This window comes from Pelodiscus sinensis, chromosome 9 (genome assembly GCF_052426305.1).
Source record: "Pelodiscus sinensis isolate ZL-2025 chromosome 9, ASM5242630v1, whole genome shotgun sequence".
Lineage (NCBI taxonomy): Eukaryota > Metazoa > Chordata > Testudines > Trionychidae > Pelodiscus > Pelodiscus sinensis.
The window spans coordinates 21,430,374-21,452,349 of record NC_143060.1 but is presented as its reverse complement, the minus strand read 5'-3'; the positions used below and the strand labels follow the sequence as shown (position 1 = coordinate 21,452,349).

General features: G+C 43.3%; 1 protein-coding gene across 3 annotated transcripts in view; it reads left to right on the top strand.

Annotated features, from left to right (window-relative positions):
• The first annotated feature begins 221 nt into the window (after positions 1–221).
• The window catches only part of SERBP1 (SERPINE1 mRNA binding protein 1), a 32,349-nt gene continuing 10,594 nt past the window's right edge, over positions 222–21,976 (top strand). The window contains exons 1-6 of one of the 3 annotated variants that reach the window (XM_006125015.5): positions 223–719; positions 7,552–7,705; positions 9,055–9,201; positions 9,343–9,414; positions 10,016–10,090; positions 19,615–19,792. In XM_006125015.5, coding sequence (XP_006125077.3) covers positions 332–719; positions 7,552–7,705; positions 9,055–9,201; positions 9,343–9,414; positions 10,016–10,090; positions 19,615–19,792 — 1,014 coding nt within the window. In that variant the 5' untranslated portion in view covers positions 223–331. Of the gene's footprint in view, positions 720–7,551; positions 7,706–9,054; positions 9,202–9,318; positions 9,415–10,015; positions 10,091–19,614; positions 19,793–21,976 lie in introns of all 3 variants that reach the window. The other 2 variants (XM_006125014.5, XM_075936191.2) reach the window with 2 other exon arrangements.

The following is a 21,976-nucleotide window of genomic DNA, read 5'->3' as shown; positions in this document are numbered from 1 at the left end:
GTGGCTGGTTCACATTCTCTCGGCTCCCTCCCCCCGCCCGCAGTGGTCTCCTCGCGCCACACACCAGCGCGCGTTCTCCTCCGGCCCAACACGGCGCTCGGCCGCGTGGCCTGCTGGGAATCGTAGTCCCGCCCCTCCAGCCGCGCGGGGCTCCCGTGGCTTGGAGGCGGCCTCCTGCTCCCGCGATGCTTTGCGCGCGGCAAAGCCCGGCTGTTCCTGGCGCCGGAAGAGAAGCGGGTCTCTTTGGGGCCGGCCATCTTGTGTGGTGTCGCGAGCAGGGGGCTGGGGCCTGGGCAGCATCGGAGGAGGATCCCGCCGAGAGGGGCCCATCATGCCCGGACACCTGCAAGAAGGGTTCGGCTGCGTCGTCACCAACCGGTTCGACCAGCTCTTTGACGACGAGTCGGACCCTTTCGAGGTGCTGCGGGCGGCCGAGAGCCGGAGGAAGGAGAGCGGCGGCGGCGGCGGCAGCCAGGGGGGCGGCGGCGGGGCCCGCAGCGGGCAGGCGGCCCAGGCTAACTCCTCTGGCGGGGTCGGCAGCGGGGGCCCGGGCCAGACTGGGGGAGGCGGCGGCAACAGTAGCGCAGCCAAGCAGCTGCGCAGGGAGTCGCAGAAAGAGCGCAAGAACCCGCTGCCCCCCTTCGCCGCCTCGGCCGGGGGCGCCGGCGACCGCAGGGAGGAGGGCAGCGGGCAGCCCGCCGCGCCGCTCAGGAAGGAAGGTGAGTGGGGTCAGCGGGCGGCGGCGGGGACCCCGCGGCTAATACGCCGGAGCGTGGGGCACGAGACATGCGGTAGCGCGCCCGGCCCTGGTGCGGGGCGCGGGAGAATCTTGAGTTCGAGCCCCGCCTATTCCTCTTGGGGAGGGCGGCTGTGACCCCTGATGTGGGGGCTCAACTGAGCAACCTGCAGAGAGTCCTTAACCCCCTCGGGCCTGCTGGGGTGCGCCACGGGCTGCGCGTCCCTCGAGGGAGAAGCTGCCGTCCGCGGGCTGTGACAGCCCCTCACACCCCCACACACACGGTCTGGCCGCGGAGGCTGAACTGCGGAGTTTCTAAGAGTCTCAGCACCTGCTCGAGCCCCGCAGAGACAACACCTGGCCCTGCGGGTGGTGGGGTGAAATAGTCGCGCTCTGGGGCCGCTGCATCTACCACGTGGGGGGAAGTGAGGCCTGTCTGTCGCACATGGCTATTGCGAAGGAAGGGCTGCATCTAAGTGGGGGTGCGGGACGGATGGAAGCTGTTCTAATAATTTTAGTTGCTGGAGGTGGGTAGAGGGGCTCTGGGTGACCCAGCTATCTGGGGTTAGGAAGAAGAGTGAGGCCTGCTAATGCTTTTATATTACCCAATACTTTTGGCCCCGGTGAATTGTACAAAAAGACATTTGATGGCTGGATGACCCTGTTAAGGACGAAGGTCTGGGTGGAGTGGCAGCCCTCGAGAAGGGCTGGCGCCCTTAAAGTGTTGGGATGAAAAATTATCAGTCGAGTCTGTTTTTCCAAGGGGAGTTGCATCACTTTTTTAAAAAGCAGAGTAGTCGCCTGTGTGTGTTTAGCAAAGCTGAACTAGTTATACCTGAGCCATGTGCGTTTTCAGTATGTTGCCTATCCCCAACCCTTAACTTCGTTAACTGCTGCCACCTTCCACTGGGTGAGAGACTCAAAATGGTATTTTTTAATTTGTGGTGCATCTGTTGTCTTAATTTTTTATGTTTGGACCCAGTTCTTGTAAGATTCATTGTTGAATTGGGGTACTCACCTAACTGATAAGAGAAGCATGAGTAAAAGAACACTTGGGAAATATGAATTTATCAGATATTAAGCTTAAATTGCATCTCCCAGGATGTGGTCCATTGAATAGTAAATTTATCAGTTTTATTCTGGATTCTTTTCAGTATTTATAGCCTTTCATATTCATTCTGGAATATTGTTTTTTCCCCCTAAGGATGACATTAATTGGGATTGTGATTAATAAAATACATTGTTTTTTCAGATGCGTAATTACTGAAGCTACACTTATTTGAGTGTATATGGTAAACCTTTTTATGGACTGTAATAAAGTTTCATTTCTCTTATGAACAAATGAAGGTATAAAAAAGTGACCAAACAAATGTCTTTGACTTACTTTTCTATGGCTTGATCCTGCAAAAACACTTGCTTAATTTATCATTCATTGACAGATGACACATTTCATCATTAGCTCTTACAATACTTTAGAAAGGAAATAATTATAATCCCTATGTTACAGATGGCAAAACTGAGGCACAGGGAGGTTCCCTAGAAAGCCAGTGATTAAGGGTTATTTATGTACACAAACTTCAGCCCATGCCTGACTGAAAGATTGTGGCCTAAATTTGTAATAGTCATGTAATTTGAGTGTTGAATGTGCTCAGTAATATTTGGATAAAGAACTATTTAGCAAGCTAATAAGAATTACAATTTAACCAAAATACAATAAACTCTTAATATTGCTAACAAGAAGAGTTAAAATAATTACAGTACTAAAGATCGATACATTGCATTTCTTTTAGAGAGAGAAAGTACACTGCAATAAGAATGGCCATACAAAAATCCATCTAGCCCAGTATTCTTTGTTCTGACAGTGGCCAATGCCAGGTGCCCTACAGCAGTGTGTGTCAAGGTTTTTTTTTTTTTATAAAGTACCCTCCTTATAACTTTTTTTTAAGTACCCCAGTACCTAGAGATTTCAGACACACAATTTTTTTCTACCATTGCAACACATTTGTTTAAACAACTTAAATGTAGCCAGGTGAGCAATTAATTTTTTTGGTGTAAAAAGTACAAAAATAATAGTGCCGTAAAACTTAAAACAAAAATTTAGTTTTCTCCAAATTTCAGTTGTAATGATGTATTCCTCAGACTTTTCTTGAGTACCCCTAAGGGTACTCATACCACTGGTTGAGAAACACTGCCATAGAGGGAATCAGCAGAACAGGCAATTATCAAGTGATAGCTACCCTCCCTACCCACTCTCAGCTTCTAACAGGCATGAACAATAGTTAGAACAATAATGTCAGTGTTTTTTGGGGAGAGGGGGAGAAAGAGGACTTTTGGTAAGAGCAAGACTAGGTATTGGTCGCTTTAACAAAGTACTAAGTAAAGCCTTTAAGAGAAATTGAGACATTTTTTATTATCTTAATGGACCTATGAATATTTTGCACAACAAAGTTTGTAGTTGGATTTTTTTCCTGAGCAGAGGAATAACATGTTCAGAATATACCAACTGATGATTACTAATCTAATAGCTTTTTTGAAAAACCAGACAACATAAACTTTCTCTGTCTTTCTGCATGAAATACACTTTTAACTGTGGGTAATACTTCTGAGTAAAGCTACAGAGTAGTAATATTTTGACCTTTGAGATAACTATCATAAGGGCTTTTTTGTTCGTTTGTTCCAATGAACAGTTTCCAGATGGAAAGAAATAGCTTAGTATTTCAGGGTTTCGTAGTAGAAATCTAGTAGTGGTAAGTCCATTCACTAGAATGATAAAGATAAGTGAAGTTTTAAACTTTGCACATTGTAATAAGGGAAAATTCACTCAGGTGTGTGAGCATCCCTAATTTTCTGTAGAACACAAATGTTTTGTTTTAGTTTAATTAGGGATGTCAATGAGTAGCCAACTATCCGATTAACCAATAAGCTGGGGTTTATTGGTTAATATTATTGACTACTTGCATTTCCCCCCACCCATTGATACCTCTGTATCAGAGGCAGCAAGGGGGGGTGGAAACAGGAGTCAGGAAAGCTGGCTCTCCCCCCCGGCACCACAGTGCCACCTGCTCCCTCCCCTCTGAGAGGCAGCACGGAGGGTGAGGGGAGGAAGGAAGAGGAGGCTGCCTCAGAGCAGCCCCTGACTGTGTGGCCCGAGCTCCACGTGAACAGCAGGTGCTCTGCATCTCCCTGAGCAGTCTCTGTCCACGGTGAACCTGGGCCTGTCACAGGTGGAGGCTGCTTTGTGATAGCAGCTGCTGTCCATGAGGGGGTTTAAGGTCCATATTGACAGGCTGCTCCACATCCCATGGAACAGCCTCTGTCAATAGGAAGCTTGGAAACCCCTCCCCCTTCTCTCTTCCCTCCCTCCCCCAGCCCCTGACAGGGGCTTCTGCTACCACACACTGAGGCCTCTGTTTCAGAGGTAGCAGCATGGGACCACAGGCAGCCGGTCCATGAGGGGAGCTGGTTTTTAAATTTTGATGGAGGCAGCAGTGTGTGATGGCAGGGAGTCCCCCGGATGTGGGACCAAGAGCGTGCTGGCTGCTGCCCTCCTCCTCCCACCCCTCGGGGACTATCGAGTAGTCGTATACCTGTAAAGATTTCATGCGGTTACACAATTATTCAGTTACCAGATAGTTAACATCCCTAGTTTTAATAGCATTTTAAACTGTATGTGCTGGTACACACAAAAAGTGCACACTGGAGCCTAGGGGGCCCAGCCTAGTAGATTTTGTGCTTCCAGCCCCACAGTGGGGCAGCAGGGGGGCTGAAGTGCCAATGTAGGCAAACCAATGCTGGGTAGGGGTACTGAGCCTTGGGGGCCACATCCAGGCCTGCATCAGGCCCCTGGACCTGAAGTTCCCCATTACAGTCTAAAAATATAAGAAGTGAGTCCTGCGAAGTCAGGAACTCATAAAAAAGGCTGTGCTAGGAATGAGGGTTTTTATGGTTAAAGCACTTGGGCTCTTGAGATCTAAGCTCAGTTCCAAGTTCTGCAGCATGTGTCCTGTACAACTTGAGGTGATGATGTAAGTAACTAGTTAACTATCCGATAATCAAAAGCTTATCGGATAGTCGACTTGTCGCACTCCCCTCCTCCCCCTTTGCTCTGTCTATCAAAAAGAGGTAGTTGGGGGTGGAGGGGAGAGGAGAGGGTGCTGGAGAGAGCCAGGTTAAAAGATGGCAGTGGTGAAGCAGCAGCATTCTGCCTTTGAAATGTACAAGAGTCCTCACTGGGGCTCTTGTACGTTTCAAAGTGGAAGCGCTGCATGAAGCCTGGGGCAGCGAGGGACTCAGTCCCTTGCTGGCCCAGGCAGCTTTTCAGTCTTTGAAATGCACAGAACTCCATCAGAGGGTCTTTGTACATTTCAAAGGTGGGTTGCCCATGGCACTTTTGCCTTTGAAATGTTACAACAGCCGGGCAGGCTTTTGCCACATTTCAGCAGCTGAAGCGCCCTTGTCAACTAATTGAATAGTGGATGAAAATTCCATCAACTATTGAATTAGATGATTAATTTTAACATCCCTATCACAAGCCAGGTATCAGCTGATTCCCAGCTTGCACCTGGTCCCAGACCCAGTGCCTCTGCTTTTTACATGTATTGAGAGCCACCAGGCTCTCAATACATTTAAAAGGCAGAGTCGCAGTGGGGTGAGCTCCCCAGGGCCGGGAACTAACCCCGCTGCAGGTCCCCCCCCCCCCCCCTTTATTGACTAATCAGTAGTCTTTGGAAATTCCATTGACTGCTTGATTAGCTGATTAAATGCAATTTAACATTCCTAGTCTGAGGCAAGTCACTTCATTTCTTTTTTTCCTCACCTTTGTATCTGTAAAATCAAGAACACTTTTTTTTTTCTTCCAAAGAGTTTTATTTAAAGTAAATCTCAGTGGGTTTAAACTTCTGTCTTTTCATATGGAAAAGGATTACTAGCAAGAGTTTGGGTCTTGAAAAACATGTCTGTATACTAAAGAAGTTATTGTTCATTTGGGTGTGTGGGGCTTGAATATTATTACAAACATGCTAGTTCTTATCGCTCCACCCAAATATGGCAGTGCTTGTTCTGCAGGATTTTGTTCAATTGACTTGTTAGAAATTGAAATAAGCCAGTTTTAAATTTGCAATTAAAGACAATATTGTTGAATTCTCAATCCTGTACTGTTATGACTTAAGACAAATAATTGAATAGGTTTATGAAGAAGATGGCTTTTTTCAGAACTTAATCATAATTTAAATTTTTTTTTTTACACAGTTTTGGTGGGTGTGTTGCTTTTTTTCCCCCTGCTTGTTTAGCTTTCATGTTAAAGCGGCTGATGTCTCATGGAAATGTGTGGTTCTTTTGTTTTTGTTTTTTGATAAAACAGCTTTTGTGTATTTTCGTCATGCTGAACTAAACGAGATTTGCATAAAAAGGATCTCTCTTAGGGTTTTTTTTGGGGGGGGGGGTTTGCACCTTCTGAGCAGAACTTATGAACTCATAATGGTCTTTGACATACCTAGCTTTGAAGATCTCAAATATCTTTGTTCCATGTAAGGAACCAACACCATGAGATTATTAGTATCAATAAACAGGTCCTTTTTCATGCAAATAACTTTAGTAGTGTGAAGTGGGAAATTAAATATTTAAAATTCTCTAAATATAGTGTTCAGCAAAGAAACAGAAATCAAGACATTTCTGTTGCTTTGAAATGATGTGGCTTATTATGGAAGATAATGCCAGAATAGAAGGCAAGTTTATTATAAATTTATTCTGGTGAACTGTTTTCATTCTAAAGAGCAGTAAGCTAACTCACTACTATAGGATTGTTCATTTAGAGTCCTCTAGACATCCTGGAGCAGTGATGGGCAACCTGGGCTAGCTAGTGAACCACATGAATGGCCCTGCATCTCAGTGGGTCCCGAGATTGTCATAGCCAAGACAGTCTCCTGGGATAAGACAGTTTTGCTGACTGTGCTTTACATACCTACTATTTGCTGTGTGTGCAGACTGAACCGTAGAAATGCTTTGATTGGATGCAGAAGGAGCAAATGGCTTTTATAGTAAAGGTGCTGTACCATCAGTTTGCACCACACTTCATGTGCCTTTGTTTTATATGTGTCACTTTAGTAATACTAGTACAAAACCCACTAATACCTTGGGTAGGACATGGTTGGTTAGTGCACATAGAGCTTTGGCAATCCCCAGCTGTTTTATCATTCCTAGGATGAATGATAATTGAGTAGAAAGGTGATATAAAGGCGCTTTGATCCATCCACACTTCAAAGCAGAGCTCTAGTGCATCTGACTGACTTCCTTTAATGTGCACCAAAGCAGTGACAAAGGTTTTGTTGCGTTGGGCTATTTCTTTGAGTCCTCTGAGCAATGTCCAAGCAGTTGATGAATTTAATATTGATTTTCTGCCACAATACTTACCTATAGTTTGAGTTAGGCATGTTACTGGTCAACAGGTAAGCCTCAACCATTAAGGGTAAGGCATACCAGTTCAGTTTAACAGTGGGACTGGAGCAGCTTTATGCCTGATGCAGGGAGATGGTTGCTCCAGCCCAGTAGCAAGTGGGGGGGGGGGGGGTTTCCATGCCAAAGTTTCTTTACAAATGTATACAATGCTGTATAAGGAGATAAATAACATTTTGAAGTGATAATTGTGGTAGGAAGCATAAAATAAATACTTAAAGGAAATCCTTTCAAACTTCCTGGTCATCAGGAGATTGGAAGGAAAACCTGAGTATCAGCTCTGTATTGTGGTTTGCTTTTGTACAGGTAGTCACAATTTCTTAGTTGCTCAATAATTTGCTGATACAGATTGCCTACTATTTTAGGTATAAGACGAATTGGCAGAAGACCTGATCAGCAGCAGCCTCAGACTGAAGGGAAGCCTATTGAGAGGAGACAGGAGAGACGACCTCCTCGTGAACGCCGATTTGATAAACCTGCTGAAGAGAAGGGTGAAGGAGGGGAATTTTCTGTGGATAAGTAAGACTTTTTCATCTTGAAAACCAATCTTTGTGATTATTTGGGTCAGTACTCTTATTTCCCTCTCCTGGTGTACAAAATAAAATCCCTGAGCTAGTTGGATCAGATTATTGATATCTTCAATTTGTTAACTATCAGAAAAGATTTGTTATCCTGCAATGTAGAATTACCAAATCATTATTTTATGTCTTTACTTATATACTTGACCAGATTATGGTGGACGCAAAGCCAAGTCTAAACATATAGTTGCTTTGATTTTAACTAATCTGTATTGTTTTTTAAACTGGTGTAGAACTCTGTCCGCACATTCTTATATAGGCCTCCATCAGTTTAGCTTACACTCAAAAGCTAAATCTGTAGATTGTTTTAAGCCAGTATAAGTATGACCATACAGGAGATTCTGTCAGTTTCATGAGAGGTTTTCAAACTGATTTTAGTTTGACCAGTGCAGCTTGTGTGTACATAGGTCAAGTTACAAGGATTGCAAAATTGTGTTCTAAATACAGGCAGTCCCCGAGTTACGTGGATCTGACTTACGTCAGATCCCTACATACGAACGGGGCTTTTCTCGCCATGGAGGACGCGGGTGGCTGGACCGCGGCGCGTCTTGGCCGTCCCGCCGCCCGCGTCTCCCTGGTCTGCTTGGGGGGGGGGGGGGGGCACAGCTAGTGCGAGAAAAGCTGCCGAGACGTGCTGCGGTCCCGCCGCCCGCGTCCTCTGCGGCTTTGCTCCGCGTCTCCCTGGTCTGCGCCTGCCCCCCCCCCCCCCCCTCCCGGCGCCAGCAAACCAGGCTTTTCTCGCCAACACCTGGGGTAGAGCAGCTGGGGCGCTGCCGGGTTGGTCCTGCAGCGCCGCTTTTCGGCGCTACTGGACCAACCTGGCAGCACCCCAGCTGCTCTGCCCCAGGCGTCCCCAAGTCAGCCGCTGCTGAAACTGACCAGCGGCTGATTCCAGGAAGCCCGGGGCAGAGCAGCTCTGCCTCGGGCTTCCTGTAGTCAGCCTCTGGTCAGTTTCAACAGCGGCTGAATCTGGACGCCAGTTCCGACTTACATACAAATTCAACTTAAGAACAAACCTACAGTCCCTATCTTGTACGTAACCCGGGGATTGCCTGTTGTGCCACTGGGTATTATAATTTTTAAGCAATTGTACCATAATAAAAACATCATTAGCTTTTAAAGAAATAAGCTGGAGGGAGAAAGGCCCTTGAAGAAAAAATTTAATGCTTATGATATTTGCTGTATTGCTTGCAAAAAAAAAATAAATAAAAAAATAAAAGTATTCAAAACTCTGAAAGCTGTGTTTCCATTTTGGAAATTTAATATTTAATGGCTTCTGCTCTATGATAGACCCATTATTGACCGACTTACGCGTGGTCGTGGTGGCCCAGGTGGAAGAGGTGGACGTGGTGGTCGTGGACGTGGAATGGGCAGAGGAGACGGCTTTGACTCCCGTGGCAAGCGTGAATTTGACAGGCATAGTGGAAGTGATAGATCGTAAGTCTTAAATTTAACTCTTCCTATGTTTTTCACTAGTCTTTAATAAAATACACTTCTTTGTTTGCCTTTGATTTTCTGTATCCAAACACTATTATGTTAACTCAGTTTTGTTAGTTCTCTCTCACATTCACATTTCAGTGGCCTAAAGCATGAGGATAAACGTGGTGGCAGTGGATCACACAACTGGGGAACCGTCAAAGATGAGCTAACGTTAGTAATTCATAATTTCTTGAAATTGGTAACAAACAGATCCACCAATTTCCACAATTTATAATATATTAAACAAGTATTTGCTTCTATAGGATTTCTAGGTTGGGGGGGATGTTATATTTTTTGGTGGGGTAGAGGAGGGGTTAAATGGAAACAGCATTAGTTTAAATATGTTCTTAATCGGTTTTGAAACCTTATTTACATGGGACAAGCAAAAACTTACCTGATAGCTTGCTGGTAACATTTGAGGTTTAAACTTTTGGTTCTAAATTTATGTTGATGTATTTTTGTTCCGCTTTTTAAAAAGCAGCGATTGTCAATTTGTACCAGTTTTTACATGGACACTTTCTCAACTGCTTCATTATCTTTCTAGTCCTCAGTTTTATATTTGAGACTTAACATATTGGAGATTGGTATTAAGAGTAATACAAATCTTAGGAAAGCTTCCCAGAAAATTGTGGTGGTTGGCCTTCTTAAATCTGTAAAGATTTTTTTTCATGAAATAGTGAGAAAAGTTCAATCTTGTGACTTCTGTGTGAATTAGAGATTCAGTGCTAGTGTGGAAAAAAACCAAACAAAACCAAAACCCTCCTAATTGCAGTGAATTGGATCAATCAAATGTGACCGAGGAAACGCCAGAAGGAGAGGAACACCCGCCTGCTGATTCTGAGAATAAGTGAGTACTATTCTTTCTTCAATTGCTTAACATGCTATTTTTGAATTATTTTATTCAATTTCTAGGGTTCTTTGGCTGTGGTGCCATTGGCATGAGCTGTTTCCCATGGGACCATTGTCATTTCTTCCACAGATAATGAAATTGGCTACAGTACAGTACTGTTGAAGCACTGAGGAGAAATGGAGCATGTTCTAAACCAGTAGTTCCCAAACTTTTCAGCATCACGCCCCCTTGACTTTTTGAAAAACCTTCAATCCCCCCCACCCCCCCAATAGTAGCAAAACTTGTTGAGGAAAAAAAAAGAACTGACTGAGGCAGCAAACTTGATGGAGGGGGGGATGGATGGGTCACCTCCCGTTCCCCCACCTTCCCCCGTCTCCCCCCGGAATTTCTTCACAGCCCCCAGTTTGGGAACTCATGTTCTAAACAATCTTTATGGATGTTCACATATTAATGGTTCATCAGTGATCTCTAACAACTAGACCACTTTCCATTTTTTTGCTATGTAATCAATTCATTTATAGTTAAATTACAGTTTGCTTTCAGAATAAGATCTTCAAATCAAAACACAAACTTGAAAGCTGCCCTTCCACATTTGAGCATGGTAACAACAGAAGGAGATAGTTGGGAGGCAGCACTACTTTTTCACTTTTGGATTTATAAAATGGTTGTATTTATGATGGCTAAACTTCTGAGGAGAATATTGCTTGTCCATTGCTGTGCGTATGAGTGATCTACCCTCAAAGGAAGAGGAAAGCAGAGAATTTGAAATAGGTGGCTTTAATAACTTAGATTGGTTGAAGAGAAACAATTGGCTATTGGAAAATAAGATTATCAGTAGTGGGAAATTGGGTTCATAAAAACTCAATGAGACACTTTAAGAACTGTAGAGAATGAATGAAAAGCAATTTGTGTCAAATTTAGTATGACGTGATACAATTCCATGTTACTCTGTCTTAAAAAAGACAGCTGGATTGGGACATCTCAGAGCATACATTTGTCTGAAGAAAATTCTAATGGGGATGCATTGATGTGGAGAAAGTAGATAAGGAAGTGTTATTTACTGATAATACAAGAACTAGAGGGGCAATAAATGAAATTGATAGGTATCAGGTTTAGTGCAAAGTGTTCACACAATGCACAGTCGACCTTTGGAACTCTTTGCCAGAGGATGTTGTAAAAACCAGGGTTCAGAAAAGAACTAGATAAATACTTGGAGAATGGGTCCATCATCGTCTGTTAGCCAGGGTGGGCAGGAATGATGTCCCTGGACTTTGTCAGAAGCTGGGAATGGGCAATAGGAGAGGAATCATTTGATTACCTGTTCTGTTCATTCTCTCTGCGCACCTGGCAATGACCACTGTTGGAAGACAGGATACTGGGCTAGGTGGACCTTGGGTCTGACCCAGTATGGCTTTTCTGATGCATTACCAGTTAATTTTTTCAGTCACTTTATGGATAGTCAGCGTGAAATTTTATTATCCAGTGAGGATGAGAAATTTGTATTGTGTATTTAAAAGCCAAATTTTGCTCCTTAGAGGCTGTAGAAGACCCTGATACAGCAGAAGTGGTACAGTTTCCCCCTTGTCTCATGCAGTTCTGTTGTGTGACTATCCCTACCTTCTAGTATTTAGGTGAGCAGGAGTGGGGTCAGTGGATCCACCCGCAGATTTCCCCTGCATTAGGGATTGTGCGGTAGTGCTCAGGATGCGAGACATCTTGTTTGGTCTTGCAGAGCCTTAGGTGAGTTCTATGTGAAGCATTTTCAGGAATTTCTGGCTCAGTGTAAACTTGCTGCATGTTGGTTTTTGAGGTTTTGCCCCTAGAACAACAAAGTTTTAGCCCATAGTAACACAAAAAGCTGCTGTGGAAGGGAGACTTACTCAAGATTAGAGTAGGGTTCCACACAACAGGCAGAATATCAAGATAACTACGTTTTCCACAGTGCAGCTGGATTGAATATATAATGCACTCTATAGCTTAGTGGTTTGAGCATTGGCCTGCTAAACCCAGGGTTGTGAGTTCAATCCCTTTAGGGATTTGGGGAAAATCTGTCAGGGATGGTACTTGGTCCTGCCATGAGGGCAGGGGACTGGACTTAATGACCTCTCAAGGTCCCTTCCAGTTCTATGAGAGAGGTATATCTCCATATTATAGATTCCCACTCCCCAAAATTAAGTGTTAATCTGTTTTAAATACCATTTTAATATTATCTCTGAAAAACTTGATGTGAAGTTTGGTGGATGGGAAACACATGCATCTGTTTGTGGGTTTAATAGCATTGAATAGATATTGCTAACACCTCACCTGCACAACTAGTGAGTCAACATAGCTCTGGAAAATTCAGAATTGAGAACAGTAGTAAGAAATATATTACTGATAGACTATTTAATTACATTGATGTAATTGGACTTTTGGTACTGCGTTCATTACTGCTTGTTAACAGTTGGTTAGGCAGTTTTCTGGTTCATGTTGAAAATCATTTTTACTGTGTGAATCACGTGGAAGTTTTGATTTATCTCCCAGAATTGCATCCAGTATATACTTTCTCCTGGAAAACATGTTAAACTACTAATTTCAATAGCTATAATGTTAAGCATATTTTGCTGGACATGTTGTTAGCTTACAATTTGTCAGTACTAAAGCTTGTGTTAAAAATTAAGTGCATCAAACCAAAACAGGCTATATATTACTACGTAAACATGTTTAACAGTTGATCAAACAATTTTCATTCCCCTGGAAATTATTGGAGTCTTATCTTATTCCAGGATACATCTGAGTAGCATTATTAAAGTGAATCTCAAGTGAGCTGCATTTAATGAAACATCAGGCTTCCATAGCAGCTTGGAGTAGCTTAGATACCTTTTGAAGCAGATCTGGAGTGTAGAATGGTGAAATAGGAAAAAGTTTTGCTTTAATGGTCCATTTCAGGTAAAAGATGGGTGGGATAGAAAATAAGATTTGCAACACTGCTATACATCTTCAAAGAGCAATGCATACATTCATTAGTGTTTTTATTGAACTAGGAGTGGCTTTCATAGAATTCCACACGAAATTTCTAAATTGGAATAGCCATTTGTAATCTTTTTAAATAGCATGTAGGTCATTTCATGTTGGTATAATATGCAGATTGCTAACAGAAGAAGTATCCTGGGACAAATAGGTAGAAGATAACCCAGGCACTGTCAGTAAAGTGTGGATGTTAGCTTATATAAGCTTCATGAAACAGATTGGGAGGGAAGTTACCCATTGGGAGGCAGCATAGAAAGGTTGGATACTGTACATTAGGCAAAAAGAGGCTTGAGAAGGAATTGCACATATCTTGAAGTTTGCACTAGAATAATTTATTTACATTAGATTTATTTTAAATGTTCAGCACTGTGGAAGCATGATCCCAACACATCAACATTATTTTCCTTTAAAATGTACTTTAAAATTGTGCCCCCTAGTAAATGAGACAGGTTTATTTGCAAGCTCTCTGAGGCTTTTTAAAAGTTTGTAATGAGGTACTACGTAAAGATGTAGAGATAAGGGAGGCAAAACTAAACAAATCATAACTATTTTGCCACTGATTTTTATTCCTTTGGTTGTAAGGAAAACTTTTGAATTTAGTTTTTCCCTTGTGATTGATTTTTTCATAGTGAAGCCACTATGGCCTTACAGTATTAAGAATTGATTGTCACAACTGATTACTTCATTGTAGTATGTAGGAATAGGAGAGAAATAGACTTAAACAGAAAATCCTGATTTGAGTGCTGATAACTTCTAAGGTGTCTCTTCAGACACATCATGCTGCTGCCTGTATTGAGGGCGAGGGGGGGAGAGGGCAAAGGGACTGGCTTTTAAGCTCCAGCCTGGTCGTCTTGTTAGGCTAAGAGGCAGTCGGCAACCCATAGAGATCAGTCTCTGTCTAAAGTAGTGCGGCCTAAAGGCTACAGTCAATAAGGTATGGCTCTTTAACTCAGGGCAGCATGGTAGCAGCCAGAGTCTATATGGGGTTGCCTTTTAACTCAGGGCAGAGTCAATAAGTTGAGGGGGGACAACTGCTTAATTAAGGGTTCCTATGAGTGGCAGAGTGTTCTACCACTTGCTCAAGGGGGAGTCTGACCAAAACACACCAAGCTTACCTGGCTGGGAGATACCACTCCAACACTCTACCTGGGTCACTTCCTACAGCATTGGAGGGGCCATGTCCCACTGGTCACTGGGTTCTCTTGTTTCCTTGTGGTTGGCTCTCCCTGAGATGGCTCCGGCACTAGCAGCTCACTGTGGTCTCCTGGGTGTCTGATGGGTTCTGGTGCTTCTGGTGAAGGTCCTTCTTTGGTGGCCAGCCCAGATTGAACTGCGCTACTGCCTTTTATGCTTCCCCAGCATTTGGAGTATGCCCAGTTGGAGTGAAGGGGCAGGACTTCCTCTGTCCACAGAGTTTTAACTCCACCTGATTCAGTGTGGGGTATTCACACCCCATCACAGGCAGCAACTGGGAAGGGGGGAATGCAAGTAGTCAACTCTACTGTTTTACATTCCTAATCGTGACCATTATTTGTTATAAAGGATCAGTGCAGTGACTCACTGTAGCCTTTTGTGGTGGTAAAGTTTTCCAGTGTAGAAAGAGGACTAGCCTCCTTTGATATCTATTTGATTTGAGGCATAAAAGCTGTCTGATTCAGTGGCAGAATATATTACATCCAAAAACGTAGGCTAAAAGAACATTAAGGATGCGAAATTAATTCCTCAAACTTAGAAAATAGTAGAATGAAAGCTGCGTGTGGAACCTTAATTTGACTCTCATGTATGCTTTATGAAATGGTCCTTTAATTACAAGAGTGTATACAGTACTGTGTTTTCTATGCCAGTGTTTCTCAACCAGTGGTATGAGTACCCTTGCGGGGTAGGGAGAGTACTTGAGAGAAGTCTGGGGGGTACGTCAACACAACCGAAATATGGAGAAAACTGAATTTTTGTTTTAAGTTTTACAGCGCTTTATTATTTTTGTACTTTTCACATCCAAAAATTTCATCGCCCGCCTGACTAAGATTAAGGTGTCTAAACAAATGTGTTGTAATTGTAGAAAAAATTTTTGTCTGAAAACTGTAGGTACTGGGGGGTGCTTACAATTTTTGTAAAGGGGTACTTTATAAAAAAAAAAAGGTTGGAAAACACTGATCTATGCAATCCTTGCCACATTCAGCACACACAGATAAGTGTGCTCTGGGAAACGAATCAGAGTTTTGTAGTTGTCTGTAAGGACCCCTACCTCTCTTGTTGTTGTGGAAGTTGAAGATTTATGGTGAATGAGACTTAACTGCAAGGGGAGAGATGTGGTTAATACATAACTACAATGGATATTACAGTTCCTGAAAAATGACTTGAAGCAAAATGATATAAAGTAAATTCAATTTTCCCATAAAGTTAATGTAAATGGGGGGTTAGTCTCCAAAGACGCTTTTTTTCTAGACAGATGGCATTATATACATAAACAGTATAATTTTAAACAGGTCCCGAAGTGCTGGACTTGGGAGGTAGTAAAGAGGGGGAAAATGTTTGCTGCAGGATTGTGTGTGTCCTTGCCATGTGCATACAGGGGCAGAGAGATGAGGGAACTGCCCCAGGAAGAAACTTGGCCCATGATAACCATAGTTGCTGCTAAACACCCTGAAATGTGGGGACAGAGGAAGCAGCATGGAGGAGGATGGAAGAGAGTCAAGATGTCCCACTCCTGCTGCAGCGCAAGCAGTTCTTGGAGTGGAATACACCCAGCTATGCCTAATAGGTGTCCATGGGAAGCTCCCTGGAGGTTGGTTCTATGATCTGTTTCCTAGCCAAGCTTCCAGACAGAGGTCTCCAGCAGTCCCTGGGAATGTGAGCATCATCCTGTGTAGGCATTGCCCTGGCAGTGTCCCTGTGAAGGAGGTGGGGGGCATCCCAAGCCTATCTGTGCTGGCTCAGCTGCTTTGAGGGAGCATTGGAACTGTGGTGCTTTGAATCCATTGCTAATGAGCATCCCCATCTCTGCCCTGGTCTGACAGTGGTCAGTAATGCAGACAGCTGCCCTGCTGCTCATTGGCCAGGCACTTCATGCAGCTGGGCAAGAGCTGCTCTTTCCACTGTTTGGAATTAGCTTTGCATGGGCTGCGACCCCCTGTGTTTTTACACACCCCCAGCAAAGGTGGGGGGCGGAGCAAGGCATGGAACATTGTGTGCAGAAATGTAGTCATCTGAAAGACAAGGCAGGACCACTGCTGCAGGTGACTGATGGCCTTGCAAGAATTTGGTGTAGCACCTATTCCCGTGCGGGGAAGAGAGGGGGGTGGGTATTGTGTGTTTATAAACATATTATAGCAGAGGCGTGCCCCTGCCTTATCCCACACAGACACCACCCACTGCAGACTGAGGCTACGTCTACACTGCAGGCTTCTTGCGCAAGAATGGCTGTTCTTGCGCCAAAACTTGCAGAGCGTCTACACTGCACGTAAGTAAATTTACAGTAAAGTATCGAACAGAGGGCTTCTTGCACAAGAGTTAGTCCTCTCCCCACAAGGAATAAGCCCTCTTGTGCAAGAGAGCATCCACACTGCCATGGATGCTATTGGGCAAAAGCACATCTCTTGCACGAAAAGCCTGCAGTGTAGACGTAGCCTGAGAGTTTGTGTCTCTTGCCTGTCCGTCCCTCAGCCAGGGGACATGCATCCCTCTTGTGGCTGCAGCAGTTATGGAGAGGCACTTCTCACCTGCCCCTAAGCTGGGCTGCAATAGTCCTCTCTACCCAGGGTAGATGGCATACTGAACCGCTCATCCTGTATTTGACAACTCAGTCATGGGTCATCATTTTAGGTTGGGATCTTTAAATTCACAGTAGTAATCTACTGCTTGAGTTAATAGACCTATGGTGTTCAATCAGTTCTGCTATAGCGAACTAGCCACACTCACCTGGCCAAATAGCCGCATGTGGCTAGTGTGTTGGACACCCTGGTAAGACAGAATCAGGTAACAGAAAAAGGGTGTGTTCCTGCTCAGGGGTCATGGCTATTTATTAGACAGTAACTGAAAGTTCACTCAGGAATAGTGAAATCATTTCTAGGTTCTCTCTAGGAGCATGTCTACACTACAAAGTTAAGTCAACCTATGCCAGATGGACTTTTGGCACTGCAGTAAATGCTGTGGTTTTTAGTGTTCATGCTGCTGTCTGCTGTTTTGTGGGTGGTGCATCTTCTCACTAGGAGCTCTTTCAGTGCTTGGAGAAGGGTAGTTTGGGGGCCTGAGAGCCTGGCTCTCAGTTTGTTGTTGAGCTCCAAGATGGGAGCATGACTGCTGCCTGGACTCACAGCGTCTGCTGCAGGGAGTGGGCAGCTGAAATTGCTGCATCACCCAGATTACATCAGCTTAAATTGTGTATCTCTCAATGAGGTGGATTTACTAGGTTGGTATAGCAGGCTACTTACACTTGGTGATAGAAACACTTACATAGTTAGGGCATGCTTACATCAGCTTAAGAGTGTGCTTTAATGCTTACAGACCCTTTTGCTCTTGATCTCCTCCTCTCCCCATGTCTACCTGCCATTCCTGCTCCTATATCCTCCACTGCTGCTGCTACTCCTTTCCCTTGCCTCGACTCTTCATCCTTGTACTTTGTAATTGTTCCTATCTGCTCAGCATCACTTCCCTGATTGTTCTCCTTTGCTTTTGAACATCTTCCTTTTCCATCCGTGATGCGTGGGAACCGAGAGGTGGCAATATTGAGAGTGCAAGACAGACAATCGTGCTTTCAGAGCCAGAGCCCCTAGGCGGAGTATATTCAGTTGGCTCTTTGGAAATGGCACATGCAACATCAAGTTCACAGAGCTCCTGTTCATTTACCTTCTTTTCTTAGGGATTATCCACACTCCCGAATGCCCTCACTCTCTCTGAGGGCACACACTTCCATACATCTCTCTCTCACAAGAAGACTGACTGAACTGCCCCTTCTTGCCCTGTGCTGTCTGTCATCCATGTCCAGCTAGGCTTCTGGGACAGAACTGCCACTTGTGGTATCTGATGCCACATCTTGCTGAGGCAGTACTGGGGGGAGAGGGAGGGGCAATGCAGGGTCACATACCCTTCCCAGATTTGTCAGTTTGCTCACTCCAGAATGTTGCTGTGGAACCTGCAAATTTGGGGTGTGAACTAAGGATGTTAAAATGCAGTTAATTGACTACTCTATAGGCACTTCCACATTGATCCTTTGACATGTATACGAGCCCCCACTGTGGCTCTTGTACATTCCAAAGGAGGAATGTGAAACTCCCCATATAGCCCGGGGCCAGTAGGAAGTCCCATGCAGCATGCCTGCTTTGAAATGCACAAGAGCCCCAGTAGGGGCTCTTGTGCATTTCAAAGCCATGGAGCCTGGGGTCAGCTTCCTGCTGCTAGGAGCCCTGGATCAGCTGGGGACTCCCCAGCTGACCCCGGGTTCCTCTGCACTTCCCCAGAACCCGGTGTGAGCTCTTGTGCCTTTCAAAGCAGAAGCGAACTCATGGAACCCAGGATCAGCCGGGTACTTCCCAGCTGATTGCAGGTTTCACACTGCATTTCCCCAGAACTCAGGGTCAGCTGTGCGGCGCTGCCGCTTTGAAGTACTCCCTCATCCCCCGCTTTGCTGCATCTGTCTGATAGAGGCAGAAAGGCGGGGGGGGGGGGGGAGGTCGACTAGTCCTTAACTTCCATACTTCGATCAGGACCTTGTTCTCCACATGGTACTGGGAGTGGGATGCACTAGAGGAAATATAGAGGAACAGCAGGGCTCGAGGGGATAAAGGGACGGAGAGGGAGGACAATCCGAGGGGGAGCAGGTAAAGAGCCAGTGGGTGGGCTGCAATAGTGACCTGTAAGTGGCCCGTGTCTGGCATGCCTACCTGTATAAACAAGCCTCCACAACATAGCACTTGGCCAATGTTGGCTGGAAACAAGATGGGGGTAAGGGCCTTCTGACCAAGAGATGAGAAACAGCAAGTGCTACATTGATGGGCCTGCAGGAGCTGTATCTTTGTCCTGGCATCAGCCTTGCATGGACCCACCTCCATTGTCAGCTACTGGACCCTCCCCACTCACCATTGGTGAGCAGTCTTGCTTTCATCTACATGGGGACATCTGAAAAATTGATTCTGTAGCTAACAGTAAAAGTCTCCTGTACAGTGAAAAATAACATCAATGGGTATAGGATTACCTTATGCCACCACTGACTTAAAACTGTTCAATATGCTATACTCCCATTTTGTTGTTCAGAGGCACATTGCTCTGCCGTTGCTGACAGTTTTTTATTAGTTGATTAGGGTGGACATCCCATCTTAACTTTTGAAAGACAACACTCTTTTTATAGGGCAGTGTTCTGAATATTTTCTACTTGATATCCTAATAACTACTAAGTCTTTAACATAATGAATCCCCCTATATTCTGCTTCTGATGCAGTGTTTCTGGATTTGCTATGCATAGTTATTAAAAATATTAATAGAAATTAAGTAATCATGAGAAAAATAATTTTATTCAGAGAGAATGAGGTGGAAGAGATCAAGGAAGAAGGCCCTAAAGAAATGACCCTGGATGAATGGAAAGCTATTCAGAATAAGGATCGTGCAAAAGTTGAATTCAACATCCGTAAACCAAATGAGGGTGCTGATGGGCAGTGGAAAAAAGGATTTGTTCTTCATAAGTCAAAGAGTGAGGAGGTAAAGTAAAACTTAATGGTATTCCAAAGTATCTAGATTTCATGTTAAAATAATTTACTGTTTGACTTGCAGATTTCACCACTTGACATGTGAAGATTATGTCAATAAAATTGCTGTTTAAAAGCAGTAATAGAATACTTTTCTACTAATAATTTTAAGCATCATAAAACAGTGTTTAATGCAGTCAGTTTCAGCTGCTGAGCTGTATCTTTAGCTTAGTGGGCATTGTATTTTTATCTGTAAAATTAATGTGCTAAAACTCTGGAGAGGAAGCTGTTTTTAAGCATTTAAAATAAAACCTTACCTTAATCAAGATGATTTGTTTAAATACACTTACAACTTAAATTCAGAAAAGCATTTGCTCAAGTACCAAATAATACATTTAGTAATTTTTTATTGTTTCCATTATGCCCAGATGATATGAACTCATTGTACTAGGCTCTGTATAAACATATAGGAACACATTGGTCCTGTCTAAAACATCTTAAAAACAGGTGTAACATCTAATTTATATTGCCAGTATTCTGATATTTTGCAGTATAACTTTGCATGGCTACCTAAAGTGCCTGTGAAGAATATAAAATTCATGAAGTACTTACTACAATAAACATTATAGAAGAACAGTAACTGTTACATGCATCAAAAGCAGGGAAATCCTGTGTTCTGAAGAGTCTCAGTATCCAGTCCCCACGATATCTAGCATATCATCAGACCTTGCACACTGCTGTTAGAAATTTCACAGATGCAAATTCCTTTAACTTTCAAGTAAAGTAGCAAGTACATATATTGCATCATTTTCTAATGCAGTCTAAACAGTGGTTTAAAACATCTTTACAAATAGCTGTTAAAAGGCTTTTAGTTGGTCCTTGTTTTAAATACTAGTTTCAAAAAAAGGATGAATGACATAGTCTGTTACAAGCAAAGAGTCTAGACATTTTTACCAAGGTTTGCACTGACTTCCACTAAGCTAGTAAACTGTCATTACTCTCCTTAGTTTATCTAATTGGATAATTTGATGATCTCCATTTTTTTACATCTGTTACTCTTGTTACATATACGTGCCAAATTCATTTGTCATAGAATTTAAACTGTTACAGATAGATAAGTACTATAGCCTAAGTTCCCACTAAGCTGCGTGGCTGCACTGCTTCCCATTATTCCCAGGGTGAGTGGGGAGCTGCTCCAGCCCTCTGCCAGTTAACTGAAACTGGTAGTGAGAGGGTTACCAGTTAACCAATTATCCTTTTACATCTCTACCTGGAACAGTGGGGTTCTGATCTATCAATAGATCTCCCAGATGCTACAGCAACACAAATAAAAAAATCGTAATAGCCTGGTTAATTTGTCTTTTTAATTTAGCCTTCCTAGCAAGAACAGTTGAAAATGATCTGAGATTAGTGGGAAAAGCTGACTTTGAAGGCATACAGACCATCTGATTTCTTCAGAACTAGTGGCAGAGAAAAGAGAGAGAGAGAGAGAGAGAGTTTTCTAATGTCAGTTAGATGACTTTTTTTATTTAGCTATATGTTTGTGTGTTAAGGCAATCTAATATGGTTTTGGAAGTTCAGCAGTTCTTGAAGTCACATAGACAGGCTGGAACCTTTCTCTCTAAACCAGGTCAGTTTTGATATCTGGCCATGGAAACTTGAATGTTGTTGTTTTCCTAAAAAATAAAATAAGGGTAAAATACTGCAGCAGTACTGTAGAATCATTTTATCACTGTATGTAAAGGAACATAAATACTATATCTTAATTATTAGCTATTTTGTTTTCTGGCATTGCAGTTAAATGACTTATTATAGTTATGCCACTTTTATTCAAATACAATCCTATATTGACAAGTGGGCATAATTACTAGATTTTTAAATTTTAATAGAAAGGCCATTACATTCATAGAAACTCATGGAAATAAATATTTAAATGGAATTGTAAATAATTATAGGACTTTGCAGAAGAGGGGAGCAAGCACCATTGAATCTGAGGATAAATACAATTTGGCCTTCCCTTACTATTCGAGCATAGAGTGCATCTATTAAAATAGACTATCCTGACATTTAAATAATTGCTTTTAATTTTTAAAAATTTATATAAAGGCACTCAGTATTTCAGCTCAACAAACATCTTTTTCCACCCATACAGATTTGTCATTCCTTCCAAGAAGGAAAACAATTTTTTGTTGGCTAA